General features: G+C 43.4%; 1 protein-coding gene across 1 annotated transcript in view; it reads right to left on the bottom strand.

Annotated features, from left to right (window-relative positions):
* celf1 (cugbp, Elav-like family member 1) overlaps window positions 1-19,918 on the bottom strand; it is a 205,465-nt gene that overhangs the window by 179,517 nt on the left and 6,030 nt on the right. Inside the window, exon 2 of the mRNA XM_034184315.1 lies at window positions 11,093-11,280. Within this exon, the coding sequence (XP_034040206.1) occupies window positions 11,093-11,280 (188 nt within the window). The remainder of the gene's footprint in view (window positions 1-11,092; window positions 11,281-19,918) is intronic.

Here is a 19,918-nt window from a genome sequence, read left to right on the forward strand (position 1 = left end):
CACTAGCCCTAAGCTTCACTAAAAGACCCAGACTTTAGATAAAGCTGAGGCTGCAGCCCCCTCCGTTTCCTAATAAAATGAATTTAAAAGGGAAGAAAGCATAGTACCATACTATGCCAGTATGCTAGCCATACAAAAGGGAAAATATGTGCGTCTTACATCTGGACTTGAAAGTTTCTACAGAATCTGACTGTTTTATTGACACAGAGAGATCATTCTTATGAGGCTCAGGCAAGGAAGACAGCGGGTAGCAGACTACGCCACTGACATCTCTGTTGCCAAAAGTGAGTGGAACACAGTGGCCTTAACTGATGCATTCTTTCAAGGGCTCGCTTATGATGTAAATGATCAGCTGATCACCATGGCGCTGTGGGAGGATGTGGACACACTCATCACGCTTGTCAGAATTTGGATTTTTGCTTTGTGTTTAGCCTGTCTTGCTTTGTTTAGTTATGTTGTTTAATTGGTTTTGGTGTTTGTTAGCTCTTTTGCTGGTCTTTTTTCCTGCTTGGGTTTTCTCTGTCTCTATCTCTCTTGTCTCTCTCTTTGTGCTTGGTGGTGGGCGTTTCCCTCTATCTGGCCACACCCTTGTTCTGGAGCTTTCCACACACACACCTGTTTCTAATCTGCAGCTCATCACCTGGGTGTATTTAAGGTTCACTGTTTGTACTCATCCCTTGCCAGATTGATGCACCCTGTACCTTTGCTTCCAGCTCTGTTCCTTGTGTTTCCTCATCCTGCTAGCCTCCTTGTTGTATGACCACCTGCCTGTTAAATTGACCACGCCTAAGCCTGATGTTGGTTGCTCTTGTTGGACTGCCTTTTGTGTACCTGACCCAGCTTACTGTTTCAGTAAATCGTTTTTACATACAGAGCTACTTGGGGTCTCAGCTACTTGTCTGAGACCTCCCTACCTGGCTGAGCCTTATGCACTGGCTCAGGCCCTGCGTTCACAGGGTGCAGGTCTGCTGTGTGTCCCTAGGGCGAATAAAAAGTCAGTGGGTTACAGAGCATTTTCTTACCATGCCCCAGCTCTGTGGAATGATCTGCCTGTGCAGATCTGTAAATCAGACTCTGTGGAGACTTTTAAATCTAAACTGAAGACACGTTTTTCCCCTGTTTTGTCACTAGTATTTTACTGTTACTGCATGCCTTCTTTTATTCTTTTTACTTATTTCAGTGCAGAAAAGGTCAGTGAAACTCTGGACTGAAGAGGCCACTGAGAGGCTGAGGGACTGTTTCAGAACCACAGACTGGAGCATGTTTCAAAACTCTTATGATGAAGACATCAACGGCCTGACCCAGTGTGTCACTGACTACATGAACTTCTGTGTGGAGAGCACTGTGCCCACCCGGAGGATACGGTGCTTTCCCAACAACCACCCCTGGGTGACCCCCGAGCTGAAGGTCCTGATGAACCAGAAGAAGGCGGCTTTCAACTCGGGAGACAGAGAGAAGCAGCGTAGAGTCCAACGGGAGCTCCAGTGGAAGATCCGTGCAGCCAAGAAGGTGTATGGAGGGAAGATGGAGGAGCAGCTGGCACAGAACAACGTCAGAAACGTGTGGAGATGCCTCAAGACCGCCTCCGGATTTGGGCAGGGTGCCAGCAGGACTGCAGATGGGGACTCTCGGTTCGTAGAGGAGCTAAACAGCTACTTCAACCGTTTTGGCTCCTCCACGCCTGCCCCTCTGCCTGCTCCCGGCCCTCCACATCTCCAGCAGCCAGCCCTCCAGTCCCTCTGATCCCCCACCTTCTACCCCCTGGTCACCTCCATTGCACCCCGGACCTTGTTCCTCCTCCCCTGCGACTGTATTCAGCACCAGCCCACCTCAGCTCACACCTCAGCCCCCCCCCACCACCACTGTAACTCCAACCGAGGTGAGAGGCCAGCTCCTGTGGCTGAAGCAGAGGAAAGCAGCAGGACCTGTTGGGATCTTCCCGAGGCTGTTTAGGACCTGTGCAGATGAGCTCTGTGAGGTCCTCAGCCACATCTTCAACATGAGCCTCAGCCTGGGGGTGGTCCCCACCCTGTGGAAGACCTCCTGTGTGGTCCTGGTTCCCAAAACACCGCACGCCAAGGAAGCGGCCCACTACAGACCAGTTGCCCTGACCTCCCACCTCATGAAGACCATGGAACGGCTCGTCCTGTCTCACCTCCGCACCGTGGTGTTCGACACCCTGGACCCACTGCAGTTCGCCTACAGGCCCAACATCGGGGTAGATGATGCTGTCATCTACCTACTGCAGCAAGTGCTCACCCACCTGGAGACCGGCGGGAGCGCTGCAAGAGTCATGTTCTTTGATTTCTCCAGCGCTTTCAACACCATCAGATGGGCGCTGCTGCGGGGGAAGCTGGAGGACGTAGGTGTGGATGGACACCTCGCCGCCTGGACCATTGACTACCTTACTGACCGCCCGCAGTACGTGTGGCTGTGCGGCTGTCAGTCTGAGGTGGTAAGGTGCAGCACCGGGGGCCCCCAGGGCACCATCCTCTCGCCTTTCCTCTTCACCCTCTACACCTTGGACTTCACATACAACACAGACAGCTGCCACCTCCAGAAGTTCTCTGATGACTCCACCATTGTGGGTCGCGTGTCTGAGGGGAACGAGCTGGAGTACCGGTCGGTCATCACAGACTTTGTGGACTGGTGTGAGTGCAACCACTTGTGTCTCAACACCAGTAAGACGAAGGAGATGGTGATCAACCTCAGGAGGAAACCACCACCTCACTCACCGGTGAACATCCAGGGGGAGGACATAAAGACTGTGGACAGTTTCAAATACCTGGGTGTTCATCTCAACAGCAAACTGGACTGGATTCATAACACCGATGCCCTGTACAAAACAGGTCAGAGTCACCTCCACCTCCTGAGGAGACTGAGATCCTTTGGAGTGAGCAGGCCTCTGCTTAAGACCATCTACAACTCTGTTGTAGCCTCAGCTCTCCTCTATGCTGTCGTCTTCTGGGCCCCGGGCAGCACAGAGCGGGAGAGAAAGAGACTGAACAAGCTGGTCAGGAAGTCCAGCTCTGTCCTGGGCTGTCCTCTGGAGTCTCTGGAGGAGGTGGCTGAGAGGAGGGTGTTAACCAAGTTCAAATCCATCATGAACAACTCCTCTCACCCTCTGCACCAGACTGTAGTGGAGCTGACCAGCTCGTTCAGTGACAGACTGAGGCACCCTCAGTGCAAGAAGGAACGATACCACAGGTCGTTCCTCCCTGCTGCTGTCAGGCTGCACAATAACACTGTGAAATAACCACATGCAATAATATGTCCACAAATCACGTGCAATATTATTATGCCCACAAATCATGTGCAATAACTCGTTTACAAATCCCTGCACTAATGTCACCTTACCACATCTAAACTCCATTTCACATATCGTAAAGAAGATGCTCCTATCTCCTTCTCAATCCCAATCATGTTTATATATATGCATATGTATATATGTATAGGTGTGTGCGTGTATGTATATGTGCATATGCATATATGTATGCATGTGCACATGTACATGCACACCCACGTACATACTTTATATACATCTTCTATTTCTACCTCATTTCTTATGTCCTGTACTGTTACAAGTATTACTATTATTGCTTATCCTTGCACACGCTGTTTGATGAACATTTTCCTCTACTTGCACCCACCTTGTGTGTTTTTTTTTCTTAAGAGCTGACGTAACGTGAATTTCTCCTCTGTGAGATCAATAAAGCTTATCTTTATTTATGTTTTTTATTTTTTTGTGTTTTTAATCTTCTAATTCAATGTGTTCTGCTTTTTAATTGATGTCATGTGAAGCGCCTTGAGGCAATTTGGCGCTATATAAATTTATAAATTTGAATTTGACCAAGCCTCATAGATCGATTTGGCCAACAATGGAAACAGCGGACTCTAGCCCCTTCCAGTTGGCAGTACGCCATCACAGTCAGCAATTGGGCCAACAGGAAGACCAGCTTGCTGCCCTCAGCACTGGCTTTTGTGAGCTAGCTAAGCATCAAGGTGCCTTCATGATTTCGTGAGCACCCAGATGGAACAACTACTGTCAAAGTTCGACTGTCAGGCCAGTCCGGACCGGTTATCAATATCACCAGCTCTTTGTCCACAGTTCCGCCTGCCACCTCACCGGCTTCTGTACCATAACCCATTGTCTGTAATCAACTATCCCACCTAGAACATTTCTCCGGAGGATCTGGTGACATCAAGCCTTTTATCACTGAGTGACAGTTACATTACAAACTAATGTCAATGTTTCCATCTGAAAAGGCAAAGACGGCATTCATGATAACTCACCTGTCCAGCCGGGCTGCGGCATGGGTGACAGCAGAGGGGAGTCGCCAGTCCTCCTCCTGCTTATCTCTTCAAGGGTTACAGCTCTCCAGCAGGTGTTTCAGCACACTTCCCCATGGTGCGAGGTGGTGCACTCACTCCTGAGGCTGAAGCAGGGCAATCGTTGCATTGCTGACTATGCCATCAACTTCCACATTCTGGCCGCGAAGAGTGAATGGAATCCAGCCACTCTCCTAGATGTGTTCTTCCAGAGATTGGCCAGTGACATCCAGGGCCAACTCATCGCCATGGACCTTCCAGAAGATCTTGATGAGCTCATCGCGCTGGCAATCCAGACCGATCGTCGCCTGTCAGATCGTCCCCACCAAGGAGCTCACTCTAGGGAGGTGATGTCTAGTGGTTAAGCATCGGGCTTCAGACCAGAGGATCCTCATTTCAAACCCCAGCCTGACTGGAAAATCACTAAGGGACCTTGGGCAAGGCCCTTAATCACCGAGTTGCTCCCAGTATGTAGTGAGTGCCTTGCATGGCAGCACCTTGACATTGGTGTGTAAGTGTATCTGTGTGAATGGATGAATGTGAGGCATAAGTGTTAAGCATTTTGAGCATCTGATGCAGATGGAAAAGTACTATATAAATGCAGTCCATTTATTCCTCCCTCAGCGTTCATCCACGGCGTCGTTACGGCCGGCAGCGACCCATCACTCCGAGGTCATCTCGTCTCACAGCAGCCCTGAGGAACCCATGCAGTTGGGTCATACTCACCTTCCCCAGGAGGAATGGCACAGCCGTTGGGAGGACAGGCTATGTTTTTAACGTGGTCAGGCGGGTCACATGCTCTCCAGTCAGGGGTGCCTCAATGCAATCTAAAATCACTGGGTGAGTCTAAATTTTATTTCTTCCTCCGCATCTTAAAATGAAATTCCCGCTAAATCAGAGTCCGATCCTTCTTCTGTTTCAGTCCCAGCATTCATTGATTCTGGTTCAGATGCTAATTTAATGTTGTCTTCTCTCGCCAGGTCCCTTTGCCTTAGATTATTTCGACTCTCGCGTCCTCTGGTGGTGAATGACTCATTACCATGAACAAAAGACTGAAACTGCTTTGACCTGAGTACCCCATTGTAAACAGGGAACAAAGCATGTCTCAGACCCCCTCCCCGGTTAAGGCTGGGTTTCAACTGTTTCACATAGAGGAGGCATTCTATGTGAAACAGTATATATATATATATCAGGGTGGGCCAATAAAATGTTACCACTTTTTGATCATACACAAGTTTTTGAAATGAGAACTTATTCGAAAATTTTATTTACAGACTTGTAACAGAAGCATCAAATTAACATTTGATAGCAAAAGTTTCCCACTTTGTCTCTTGTTTTCCGCACAGTTCAATAACTGATGACATGTTCAATCCACGTTCCTCTTCTTTGGTTTACAGCTGCAACATGCACAATGAAGTTTTTGATGACATTGCCACACATCTCAAGAGGGATTCTCCGAATTTCCTAACGATGTTGGTCTTCAGGGCCTCAATGATATGCGGGTTGTTGTTGTAGTACACTCTCTAAATGTACAAATTTAAAAAGTGGTAATATTTTATTGGCCCACCCTGTGTGTGTGTGTGTGTGTGTGTATATAAATGTTGCCCCCCCCCCAAAAAAAATCAAAGATATTATAGAGCTTACACAGCTGTTTGGGCTGTATAAGTTGAGCACAAGGTCAGAATTACAGAGCGAAGTATAAGGTACACAGTACATTCATATGACAGCAGAGGATCATGTATGCAAATGTTTACTACTTTACATACATTCAACACAAAATGAACACATTCTATCATGCTATAGATTTGCAAATTCAATATTGATTGAATACATGTGCATGGGATGATGATCCTATTACCCCTGGGAACACTTTGGACTTTACCTTTCACATCTGCTCCAGTTGCTCCTTCAACCCTTGATGTGTCTATTTTTTTCATATTCCTTCTTTGTGATGTTGCTGTGAGCTGGGATTGCCACATCGATCCCAACTGCAGTCTTCTTTCCATTGTCACCCACCACAGTGTGGATGGTTGGCCAGTAGCTGCTGGTCTGTTTGGAATTCAAAGTCCCACAGGACCTTAGCCCTGCCGTTCTCAACCACTTTTGATGGCATTTCCCATCGGGACTTGAGGACTTCCAATCTGTATGTGGCACAGATGTGCCTGTACATGATTCCAACACTTGGTTGTGCCTCTCAGTGTACACTCTCCCTGCTTGCATTCTGATACTATGTGCTGGACTGTCTCTGGGGCACATCTGCACAGCCTGTAACTTGGGTCCTCTTGGCTGTGGTAGATTCCTGCCTCTATGGATCTGGTGCTTAGGGCATGTTCTGTTGCTGCCATTATCAGAGCCTCTGTGCTGTCCTTTAGGCCGGCCTTTTCTAGCCACTGGTAGGTCTTTTTGATGTCAGCCACTTCCTCTTGCTGATGGCACATCCCATGGAGGAGCTTGGTCTCCCATGATATCTCCTCCTGTTCCTTATCACAGTCTGTCTTCAACTGCCTGAGACATTCTTGCAGCAGCTGATCTCGGGGGGGCATCTTTCTGATGTATTCATGGATGCTCCTGGTCTCATCCTGGATTGTGACTCTGACACTCACTAATCTTGACCCTCCCTCCTTCCACTGCTCATCACACGTCAAGGTAGTGGACTTTGGATGGAAATCTCTGTGCGTTGTGAGGAGTTTTCATGTCTTCACATCAGTGGCATCTATCTCCTCCCGTGACCAACTTATTATCCCAGCTAGGTATCTGAGGACTGGTAGGACTAGGGATGGGTATTGAGAACCGGTTCCTGTCAAGAACCGATAAGAAATCATTCAATCCACCAACATCAACAGCCTTTTTGCTTAACAATTTCCTTATCGGTCCTTCAGTCAGAGCGGCTGGAATTTACGTCGACATCACGTGACATGTCACACACCAATCACACTTGCCGTCAGCATAGCAGCAGAATTTTCCAAAACAATGGCGGTGACAGCGGAGTGAGTGAAGCGATCGAAAGCCTGGCTTCATTTTGAGAAAAAGGACGCTAACAGTGTGAAGTGCAACTTTTGCAGCACAGTTATATCATATAAGGGTGGCAACACCCCAAACACGTTTAAACATTTGTTGACACATGGTGTTAACTATCGAGAATGTCACATGTTCGACAAGCTTCAGAAAAGTTCAGCCGCTGTAACTCCGCTGCAGTGCAAAGATGGCCAGGGTAAGTTTTGCTTATTTTCTGTCCTCCTGTCTGATATTAGCAATTTCAATGACCTATTCTGTAATGTTATTTGACAAAGACTAAACAAATATTCTCTCATTTGATCCATTTTAGACAATAATAGCAGTGGACAAAGCACCTCTGCTGCCTGCAGGGATCCAGCTCCACATCCCAGCCCCTCTCCCCCTCCGTTTAGCCAGCAGATCCCGTTCACACTTACTGCAAGAAGCAAGTTATCACAGGACATGATTGATGAATGTCATCATACACTGACCAAATTCATTGCGAAAAGTTTGCACCCTTTCTCAACGGTGTTGGAGGCAGCATTCAAGTAGGTTAAGGTTCATCAATAATAAAACATTATTAAAGCCTACGTCTTCAGCTGTAATTTATAAAACAACTTGAGGTAACAGACATAATTATTAAAAACTGCAGCAATGGATCTCTGTTGAGCAATACTGCAAAAAGAAAAATGTAATAATCATGACTCAATGAGAATGTGATAAAAATATATACAATGATAAATAATATCAGTTTTACATTTTGTAGGGAGATGACAAAGAAACTATCTCGGCTTTCAGTGCTTACCAATCGAGTGAGTATAAGAGAAATTGTGGAGAGCTGGGCTTGTCCCAACTTGTCCTCTAACACTCCGAAACGGAGGTGTTCCTTTGTCTCGCTTCATCAGCGAATCGGTCGTGATGCGCGAAGCCTCCGCACGGCTTTCCATGACAAAATCTCTTGTTAAAAGTGAAATCTGCCAGAAAATGGCTGATGTCCAGCTCTTGTGATAACCAGAGAAATTGCACACGACGGTCCCGGCTCCACACAGCGATCCGTTTAGAAATGATGTAGTGGTTTCTGCCTCTCGATGGCGGCTCGGCGCCGTGCGCCATTGTGGGCCGTCCTTAAAGCTGTAGTAACACTCATTCTCTGTGAAGCACGTAAAATTTTCACCGAAAGCCAGATAAATTTTTCAAATGGTTTCCAGCTGCCTGTCTCTAACAGTTACTGAAAAAATACTGATGGAAAAAAAGCCCAAATCATTCCGCCATTTCCTCGCAATGAAACAATGACAAGAGGGGTGGAGCAGTGCTCACTCAAAGCCTGCCCACAGGCGAACGACGCAACCGACAGGCGTGGAAAAACTCACGCATGCGCACGAAGGTTCAAGCTTGGCTGATGTAAAAACATATGAATCAAATCCATATAGTTTTTGAAAAAAATAAAAAGGTACGATACTTTTCTAACAGACCTCGTAATTCTTATTATTTGTGTTAACTTTGGTTGTTTTCCATTTTTCAGACCTGCCCCGGCATACGCTCCTCCCGGATGTGAGAACACGATGGAACTCACTGTAGTACTTAATAATGGAGAGATTTTTTGAGCAGTTCCCTGGCGTTCAGGCTGCATCACTGGACCCATGGCTGAAGAAGCTGAGTAAGGAGGAGTAAGGATGGGGTTTTGTGACTATTATTAAATGGACTGCATTTATATAGTGCTTATCCATCTGCATCAGATGCTTAAAGTGCTTTATAAATAATGCCTCACATTCACCCCGATGTGAGGGTGCTGCCATACAAGGTGCTCGCTACACACTGGGAGCAACTAGTGGATTAAGGACCTTGCCCAACGGCCCTTAGTGATTTTCCAGTCAGGCTGGGATTTGAACAGAGGATCCTCTTGTCACAAGCCCAGTGCTTTAACCACAAAACCATCACCTCCCACATTATTCCTATGCTATGGAAAGATTGTGGTGCAGAAGTTGGATGGGGAGGACTTCAGGAAGGCAGAGGAATTTGTAAAGCTGATGCGTGTCCTGTAAGGCTTCCACCCTGTGTGTCTCAACTGACACAAATTCAACCTGCAGGCAGATACTTCCCATTCTTGAAAAACTGGAGGGCACCTGTACGGTTCAGGGGGAGGACTCTCCATTCTAAAGAAACATAAAGGAAATGATCTGGACGGATCTCTCCACATGGTACCAGGTACTGGGCAACATGACATTTATCACAGATACTAAAAGTCATGTTTCCCAGATAGGTGAACACTAATGTGTCTCCGTTTTCTCTTTTTTGAAGGATGCTGAAGTCCTCACCTTCCTGGAGGAGGCTACTGCAATGGACCCACGGTTCAAATTAAAAAAGGACAAGGATGACATCTGGGACCGATTCAGGGCAGTAGCAGTAAATAGTCCAGTGGAGCAAGAGGTATGATAGTAATTTAAATGTGGCACATTTCTATTGTGAGATATTTCCTCATGTTCCATACACTGATAGTCGTCGTTATTTACTCCTTAAGCCACCCGAGCAAGAAGAAAAAGAAGGATGAAGAGGAGGAGGAGGAGGAAGTAAGCTCAGTCTATTATCACAATAGTATCAAATCACTGTCACAGCAATTCACTGCTTGTGTATATGAAATTAAAATTAATTTGGTTATGGTCATTTAATTTCAGATCATACCAGTAAAACTGGAGTTGCGTCAGGAAGGGCATCCGGCGTAGAACCTGTGCCCAATACCGATGCGGATCTGGCTGTATCCACTGTGGCAACCCCGAACAATATGGGAGCAGCCGAATGGAGAATACCAACCAGTAAAGAAACCAAAGACAGAGAGTCCAATTAGCTGTTGGAGAGTGAGGTTTATTGACTACTATTGCACAGCGACTCCTGCTGGCCTCCATCACAACCACACCATTCTGAAGATTGGCGATATCCAGTCATCATGCACAAAACTTTCATCACCGACCCCATCACACAATCTATCTACCCCTGATTCTGTGACATGAGGGTTTGATACCTCTGTCACCCTCCCCAAACCACGGGCCATCAGAATCAAATGTATCCCTTTGTCTGCAGTCTAAATCAGACTTTCCAGAAGAAGAACTACTGCTGTTGCTTTCTGCAATTGTTTGTAGAAGCTTAACTGTCTGGATCAACAGCGATAAAACACTAGCGTGTTTCATTCTAAATACATTGTAAAAATTTGATGTACATCTTTATTGTCTGTCCCATACATTAATATTTGTATTTCTTTATGCTTTTATGAACAAAATTTGTTTGGTATGAAAAATTTCTTGTCACTTGCATTTTAAGTTAGCTTCTTCTTTTTTTTAAATGTCATTTATATAGCACCAAATCACAACAGAGTTGCCTCAAAGCACTTCACACAGGTAAGGTCTAACCTTACCAACCCCCAGAGCAACAGTGATAAGGAAAAACTCCCTCTGAGGAAGAAACCACAAGCAGACCAGACTCAAAGGGGTGACCCTCTGCTTGGACCATGCGACAAACATAAATTACAGAACAATTCTGAAACAAATGTACTCTGTTACTGACACACACACACACATACAAATCACCTTATTGTAGTATTACTAATTTATAACTCATTTCAGAAAGTGTGGTTACTAGCTTATGTCATTTAAGTGTGGTTGATGTTCAGATTAGGTCTAGTATCTTGTGGGTTACCAGCTCACTGGTCTGGTTGTTAAAAAAAAATGTTAGTGTGTGTGTGTGTGTGTGTGTGTGTGTGTGTGTGTTATAGATTCACCTTTGCTCTGTGGTGGATTCTGGCTGCGGTCTCTGAGGACGTTAATCTCATAGACCGCTCCATAAGGCTCAAACAACTCACGAAGCTGTTCCTCAGTCCAAGAACGTGGAATCTGGCCCACAAACATCTTGATGGCGTCAATATCTGGTTGGTCAGGATGGTCTAAGGATCCGTTCATTTTCTTCCCACTGGAAAAGGTGCAGGATAAGAAACACGGAATTAAATGAATGAGAGCAGGACAACAGGGAAACATAAATTAGCAATTCCAGAAAATACGAGTGACTAAGGAGGGAAAGGATGTCCGATCACACTTTAATTTTGCTGCCAATTACCTTTGCAACATAATAAAAAGCAGTCACGCAAATATTAATTATTTATGAGTACTAATATGAATCAACCAGGACCTGAAGTGCTTTAACCAGGACAGAGCCAAATAAAATACAAATAGTAGGAGCGCACTTTTCTAACAACCACAATTCATAAATCACACCACCAGGACCATTTCATGCAGACAGCTACAACTGACGGGTGTCTCCCTTTTCTGAAAGTTTAGAATAAGAGCTCTTTAAGAAGGAAGTCAAAGCGGGCAGAAATAGTGGAGGAAAAACACATGATCACATGAGCAAACCAATTTGCCAAAGGTTAGCGCAGTGCGAGTCTTGTAAGGGCAAATAAGTTTATTCTTACACAAGTCACATGACTCAAAGACAATTACTGTACATGTGGCTGGAAACGTGGTCTCCACTAATCTTTCCAAAGGAAAAAAAAAAAGCCCTTTGACCTGGCTCCGAGGGTAGCGCAAATAGACGTTACATGTTTCTCATCCAGAGTGGAGACTCACGTATAACGCTTCCCAACAATTTCAGCAGCAACGATGTCTAGCATACTTAAAACTTCAAAATGAGTCATTAAAAATAATCAGCATTTATGGATAGAGAGTGAATTTAGCAGGTTATGTTATGCCACTTTTTTGTTGTATTTGTCTTGTTTGCAGGAGTTGCTGACATGTCGTGTATTCAGAGGTGATGACTAAACATTCATTTTTGCTGTTTCCAAAAGTCTCTTGTTGTGATGTTTTTTGTTTGTTTGCTTGTTTTGTCAGCTTACATTTGACTTTAGCCAAACATGACAACATACTGTTCTTCTCAAGTCACATGCAGATCCAGTATCTCTGCAGGAAAACACCTCACAATAAAACCAGGATTGTGATGACGAAGGTGAAAATTCTCTATAACGGAATGATAATCAAAGCACTTTTTTTTTCTTTTTTTTTTTAAGGCAGGCTGAAATATGGGCAGATTTAATTTTTTCTTTTTGATAAAGTGCAAAACAAGGCAAGCAGACAAGAAAACAAGAACAGAAATGAAACCAACAAAACATAGACAGCAGCTTAGATCCATTTTTAAGTGTGAGAATGTTGTACATAGGAGTGTGTGTGTGTGTTGTGTATACTCGCCTGAATGATAAACAGAGGATGCAATACTATAATGTTATAATGTAGAGGTAAACATGAAATAATACAGACATTAAAGATATCTCAGCTATGGTATATCATTATACAATATTATGCAGTACAATAAAACTAAAGTAATACAAGTGTGTTATAATACTATAGTGTATAGGGTAATATGATGATACGATATAACAGTATGATGACAATAACAATCTGATATAATAAAACATAAAATAGAAGAGAGCAAAGTAGAGTACAGTATATTAACAGAAATAATCATCACAGCAATCGGAGATTTCTGACGTCCGCCAAGTGTTGACGAGGACTCAAAACAAAAGATACGTGATTCACATCATAACCCGGACTTTACCTGGATCCAGATTCAACAAAATAATTATCCGGATCACCTCCAAAATTCAGTGGAGTCTTCCATGCCCTAATATCTATCTTTGGTGCAAATGTGGTGAGAATCCGTGAAGTAGCTTTGACATAATCTTTCAAAGCCTATATAAATTGATATACGAGGTCTGTGAGAAAAGTATCGTACCTTTTTATTTTTTTTTCAAAAACTATATGGATTTGATTCATATGTTTTTACATCAGCCAAGCTTGAACCTTCGTGCGCATGCGTGAGTTTTTCCACGCCTGTCGGTTGCGTCATTCGCCTGTGAGCACGCCTTGTGGGAGGAGTAGTCCAACCCTCTGGTCGTTGTTTCATTGCGAGGAAATGGCGGAATGATTTGGGCTTTTTTTCCCATCAGAATTTTTTCAGAAACTGTTAGAGACAAGCAGCTGGAAACCATTCAAAAAATTTATCTGGCTTTCGGTGAAAATTTTACGGGCTTCACAGAGAATAAGGAGTGTTACTACAGCTTTAAGGACGGCCCACAATGGCGCACGGCACGCCGCGCTCCGAGCCACCATCGAGAGGCAGAAACCACAACATCATTTCTAAATGGATGGCTATGTGGAGCCAGGACCATCGTGTGCAATTTCTCTGGTTATCACAAGAGCTGGACATCAGCCATTTTCCGGCAGATTTCACTTTTAACAAGAGATTTTGTCATGGAAAGCCACGCGGAGGCTTCGCGCGTCACGACCAATTTGCTGATCGAGCGAGACAATAGAACACCTCCGTTTCGGAGTGTTAAAGGACACAAGGCGTGCTCACAGGCGAATGACGCAACGGACAGGCGTGGAAAAACTCACGCATGCGCACGAAGGTTCAAGCTTGGCTGACGTAAAAACATATGAATCAAATCCATATAGTTTTTGAAAAAATAAAAAGGTCCGTTACTTTTCTCAGAGAGAGAGAGAGAGAGAGATCTCAATCCAGCATCCGGATCACCTCCAAAATTCAGCGGAGTCTTCTATACCCTAATATCTCTCTGCGTTGCAAATTTGCTGAGAATATATGAAGTAGTTTTGATGTAATCCTTCAAAGCCTATATAAAGCGTAATCTTTATATAGGCTTTATATAATTTGAAAAAACGTGTTTATTACCAGATTTAAATAATGGTGTCACCTTAGCAATTTTCATTCTGGAGGGAAATTTCCCACTCATGAGTGACAGATTACAAATATATGTTAAAGGTTTGATAATACAATGTTCTTAATCAAAACCATATCAAAGCTATCGATCACTGGATTTTTTTCCCTTAATTTTGTGAGCTGTTCAAAATTTCTTTTTCATCCGTTTCTCTAATAAACATTGAATCCTGAATTTTATAGAACACTTTGTTGTAGTTACAATTGAGTTTGATACATTTTTACCAACATTAACAAAATAATCATTAAAATAATCAGTAATAATTTTATTTCCTTTTACAATTTTATCAGTCTATATAAAAGTAAGATGGATAATCTTTAACAACTTTTTTCTTTTTAATGATTTCGCTAGAGAGCTTCCAGGTTCCCCTAATGTTAGTTTTATTTTTCTCCAACAAATCGCAGTAATACTGCTTCTTACACAATCGCATAATGTTTGTTAATTTTTTTTTATATGTCTTATATTTTCTATCGGCTTCATTAGTTCTAAATTTCAAAAACTGCTTATACAATAATTTTTTTCTTTTTACATGCATTCAGGAGTCCCTTTGTTACCCAAGATTTTGTTCCTTTGTGTATCTCCGGTTTTAGGCACCCATGGACAATGTTTATCATACAGATTAGATACAATAGGAATAAATGATTCATATGATTCATCAACATCATCACAATAAATTTCACACCAATTCTGGTGCAATAAATCCTTTCTGAGGTTCTCAATATTAACATTGGTTATTTTCCTAATAAAATGTACAGTTTTTGTTTGGTGCAGTTGCATGCTGCCCACTGATGATTGAAAAGCTACAAAAACTGGCAAGTGATCACTGACATCAGAAATAAGTATTCCACCTGTCATATTCCCTACGATGGCATTTGTTAATGGGTGATTCTTAGACTACGGGCACTTATTATACTCAACAAAAATATAAACGCAACACTTTTGGTTTTGCTCCCATTTTGTATGAGATGAACTCAAAGATCTAAAACTTTTTCCACATACACAATATCACCATTTCCCTCAAATATTGTTCACAAACCAGTCTAAATCTGTGATAGTGAGCACTTCTCCTTTGCTGAGATAATCCATCCCAACTCACAGGTGTGCCATATCAAGATGCTGATTAGACACCACGATTAGTGCACAGGTGTGCCTTAGACTGCCCACAATAAAAGGCCACTCTGAAAGGTGCAGTTTTATCACACAGCACAATGCCACAGATGTCGCAAGATTTGAGGGAGCGTGCAATTAGCATGCTGACAGCAGGAATGTCAACCAGAGCTGTTGCTCGTGTATTGAATGTTAATTTCTCTACCATAAGCCGTCTCCAAAGGCGTTTCAGAGAATTTGGCAGTACATCCAACCAGCCTCACAACCGCAGACCACGTGTAACCACACCAGCCCAGGACCTCCACATCCAGCATGTTCACCTCCAAGATCGTCTGAGACCAGCCACTTGGACAGCTGCTGAAACAATCGGTTTGCATAACCAAAGAATTTCTGCACAAACTGTCAGAAACCGTCTCAGGGAAGCTCATCTGCATGCTCGTCGTCCTCATCGGGGTCTCGACCTGACTCCAGTTCGTCGTCGTAACCGACTTGAGTGGGCAAATGCTCACATTCGCTGGCGTTTGGCACGCTGGAGAGGTGTTCTCTTCACGGATGAATCCCGGTTCACACTGTCCAGTGCAGATGGCAGACAGCGTGTGTGGCGTCGTGTGGGTGAGCGGTTTTCTGATGTCAATGTTGTGGATCGAGTGGCTCATGGTGGCGGTGGGGTTGGGGCAGGCGTCTGTTATGGACGAAGAACACAGGTGCATTTTATTGATGGCATTTTGAATGCACAGAGATACCGTGACGAGATCCTGAGGCCCATTGTTGTGCCATACATCCAAGAACATCACCTCATGTTGCAGCAGGATAATGCACGGCCCCATGTTGCAAGGATCTGTACACAATTCTTGGAAGCTGAAAATGTCCCAGTTCTTGCATGGCCGGCATACTCACCGTCATACTTCCTGCCAATATCCAGCAACTTCGCACAGCCATTGAAGAGGAGTGGACCAACATTCCACAGGCCACAACTGACAACCTGATCAACTCTATGCAAAGGAGATGCGTTGCACTGCATGAGGCAAATGGTGGTCACACCAGATACTGACTGGTATCCCCCCAATAAAACAAAACTGCACCTTTCAGAGTGGCCTTTTATTGTGGACAATCTAAGGCACACCTGTGCACTAATCATGGTGTCTAATCAGCATCTTGGTATGGCACACCTGTGAGGTGGGATGGATTATCTCAGCAAAGGAGAAGTGCTCACTATCACAGATTTAGACTGGTTTGTGAACAATATTTGAGGGAAATGGTGATATTGTGTATGTGGAAAAAGTTTTAGATCTTTGAGTTCATCTCATACAAAATGGGAGCAAAACCAAAAGTGTTGTGTTTATATTTTTGTTGAGTGTATGTCCTTTGATCATATTGTATGAAAAACAGAAAAAAGGGGAAATTTCACACTTTTATAGTTATCTTTACAATGAAAGTGTGTTAAGAAATTTGTTCTAGTAGTCTATGATGACTTTTTCACCTTTTTTCAGCATCATTATATGCAAATATTGCCGTTTTGTGCTTGTCCCACACCCAGACTTTTGATCTTCAATGATAAAAATGAATGGTAAAGAAACATTTTTTCTAATGTTTTAAAATATCTCTGAATAAAATATCAGTAAAATAATCATAACATAATTGGGGTATTCAATGTCATACAACTGTTGTGATTTTTTAAACAAAATGTAGTTGTCCCACACTATTGCCGTAATTTCCACCACAACACTGTGTGTTATGTCCCTAAACGGTTTGTATGAAAGATTGTTTGGGTAGTTTCTATGGCGATAAACAGTGACATCAGAGCACATGTATATAGTGCCAAATCACAACAAACAGTTGCCCCAAGGCGCTTTATATTGTAAGGCAACAGTGTGGTGGAAATTACATTTACAAGGCCAATAGTGCCCGTAGTTAAAGAATCACCCTAATATGTTGTCAATGAGTGTTGATGTGTTCATAGTTATCCTGGTTGGATGTGTGATCACAGGATATAGACCCATACAAAATATAGAGTTTATAAATTCAGTTATTTGTAATTGACCATAAGGGTTAAAAAAAAAAAAAAAAAAAATCAATGTTAAAGTCTCCACAGACAAACAAAAGCTTGTTACTATTAATTGTGTTGTACATGTCAGTCAGTCTATCCACAAAAGTATTGATAGCTGATCCTGGAGCTCTATAAACGCAGCTTATAATTATATTTTTTGATTTTTTACATTTAATTTCAACTGTAACACATTCCATGATATTTTCCTAGGAAAACTGCATACTATGCATAATTTCACCTTGGTGATTAGAACTTACATAAAGTGCCACACCACCACCTCGTTTATTCTTCCTGTTTATTGCAAAAAAGTCATATCCCTCAAGCTGAACATCATCCTCTAGCTCTAGTTATGGGAAAGAGTAGTAGAAGGTAGGCTTAGAAAACACGTGAAGATTTGTGAGCAGCAATATGGTTTAATGTCGAGAAAGAGCAACACAGATGCAATGTTCTGAGAGTACTGATGGAGAAGTACAGAGAAGGCCAGAAGGAGTTACATTGTGTGTTTGTTTATTTAGAGAAAGCTTATCAAACTCTCCAAGACAGTACTGAGACTGCTGTGTGTTGGGGGGTTTGGCTGGATGTTTTTGTGTTGTTTTCTTTTCTTTGCTCTCCAGGTGGTATGCAAACTGGTTTTTGTCTGTGGAGAAGGTGCTGGCAGAAGAGTCCTTCACCCTCATCAGCATTATTAGCTGCACCTGTGGAGGATGTTCACGTGCAGGCCTACTGACTCGCAGCACCTGTGGATGATGCTCACATGTAAACTTAAAGACTTTCAGCTGAAGCAGATAATGAGATGGCGTTCTGCATTTAAGCCATGAGTGGTTCAAGCAGAATTGCCGGGAACTCGACCTTGTGACGTTCGTTTGTGAGACGCTGAGGACGGCGCCAGGGTTTGACACATCGTGCCTGTGAAGGAGGACGGGTGAGGGACACATGCCGTCAGCACACATCAGAGGTGATTATTATCTGAATGATCGTTAATAGTAATTTGGCATTCTGTTACGCAGTATATTTGAACATTAATGAGAATTGTGCAGTTTGCTTCTCACTGCCGTGGCGTACGGACTGATGATCCTCCACCTGTTGTGAGAAGCTGCTCATTTACATAAAGCTTAAATTCAGACCTGAATGTGTTGCTGATAGTGTGTGCCTTTGAAGGGTATTTGCTGTAGCTCTGTTGACTTACCTCACCTTTTCCATCCTTCACAGAGTCAGTTTGTCGTGTCCACCTGGGGGGTGTTTGGCGGTGAATCTGAGTCCAGAAGCGCCGAGGCTTCAATCCTTTTGGGCGCTGGAGAGCGCGCCGTCCTTCACTCCGCCAGACAAACCAAGTATGTATGTTGTACACTAATTATTGCACTGGAGGGGAAATAAAATCGTTTTGTTTGTGGAACCGCTTTCTGGTTATTTAGCGCTGGGTTCGGTCAGACGTTGGTCTGCTCCTCAACCTGCGTCTGCACATAACAGAGACAGCTATGTTGTACGGCTTAGAGATGGTAGTACTAACGAAAAGACAGGAGGCAGAGCTGAAGATGTTGCAATTCTCTTTGAGAGTGATGAGGATGGACAGGATTAGAGAGATGCAAGTGCATTTTGTGGCAGCGCCATGTTGTCTTGGCATTTTCAGTGGCATCTGTAGATGCCAGATGCCGGTGTTTCCTCTATCTGCCACGTAAGACGCCACCGTTTTCTGTTTTATTTATTTATTTGAGACGTGTACTTGTAAAAAATATTATATGTAAGTGTATATATAAATAAATCAACTATCACCTTAGTATTTCTTCTGTTTATCTTGTTTAATGCTGGCAAATTATACTGATGCCTGATTCTGTTTTTTCTCTCTGTTTAAGGTGCAGCTCCATCCAGAGGTGGGAGCTGTATTTGTGCTGGCAACCCTCCTGTCCAGTGCACCAACAGCATTTCCTGTATATTCGTTTTCTGAATTGTTCTGGGAATTGTTCTGTAATTTATGTCTGTAGCATGGCCCAAGCAGAGGGTCACCCCTTTGAGTCTGGTCTGCTTGAGGTTTCTTCCTCAGAGGGGGTTTTTCCTTACCACTGTTGCTCTGGGAGTTAGTAAGGTTAGACCTTACTTGTGTGAAGCGCCTTGAGGCAACTCTATCTCAAAATATATTCAGTGATACAAAGTCAGTAAATTCTGAGAATTATTTGGCTATACGCAAATTCACCACAGGATGAAGGTAGCTGCACAACAGGGCAGTTCATTGTTTGAGAGTTGTCCTTTGTAGTTTAAAACAGGTGAAATAATGAAGACCTAGCTTTGTATAATCTATATAAACATACGTACATATACATACACATACATACATACATACATATGAATGTAGCCTAATAATACATAATAAACACTGATTAAAGGCAGCCGTCAACGAGCTGCTGCACCAATGGCAGCTCGTCTTAGGTTAGTCATTTGGAGTTTAACAGGTGAAATGACAAAGACCTAGTTTTGGATAATAATACAATACATACATATATGTCAAGTGATGAAATAGCTAAAGTTGCCGTGGCAAGTGGGTAAACACTAGCATCTGCCGCAGCACATACAGATGCCACCTGAAGTGCCACCGAAAGCGCAGAGGCAACGTGCCACAGTGCTGTGGAATAGTCACATATACAGTTTTGAATGAACGATTTTGAAGGCTTTTTTTT

The sequence above is a fragment of the Thalassophryne amazonica genome, chromosome 2 (genome assembly GCF_902500255.1).
Source record: "Thalassophryne amazonica chromosome 2, fThaAma1.1, whole genome shotgun sequence".
In the NCBI taxonomy this organism is placed as follows: Eukaryota; Metazoa; Chordata; class Actinopteri; order Batrachoidiformes; family Batrachoididae; genus Thalassophryne; species Thalassophryne amazonica.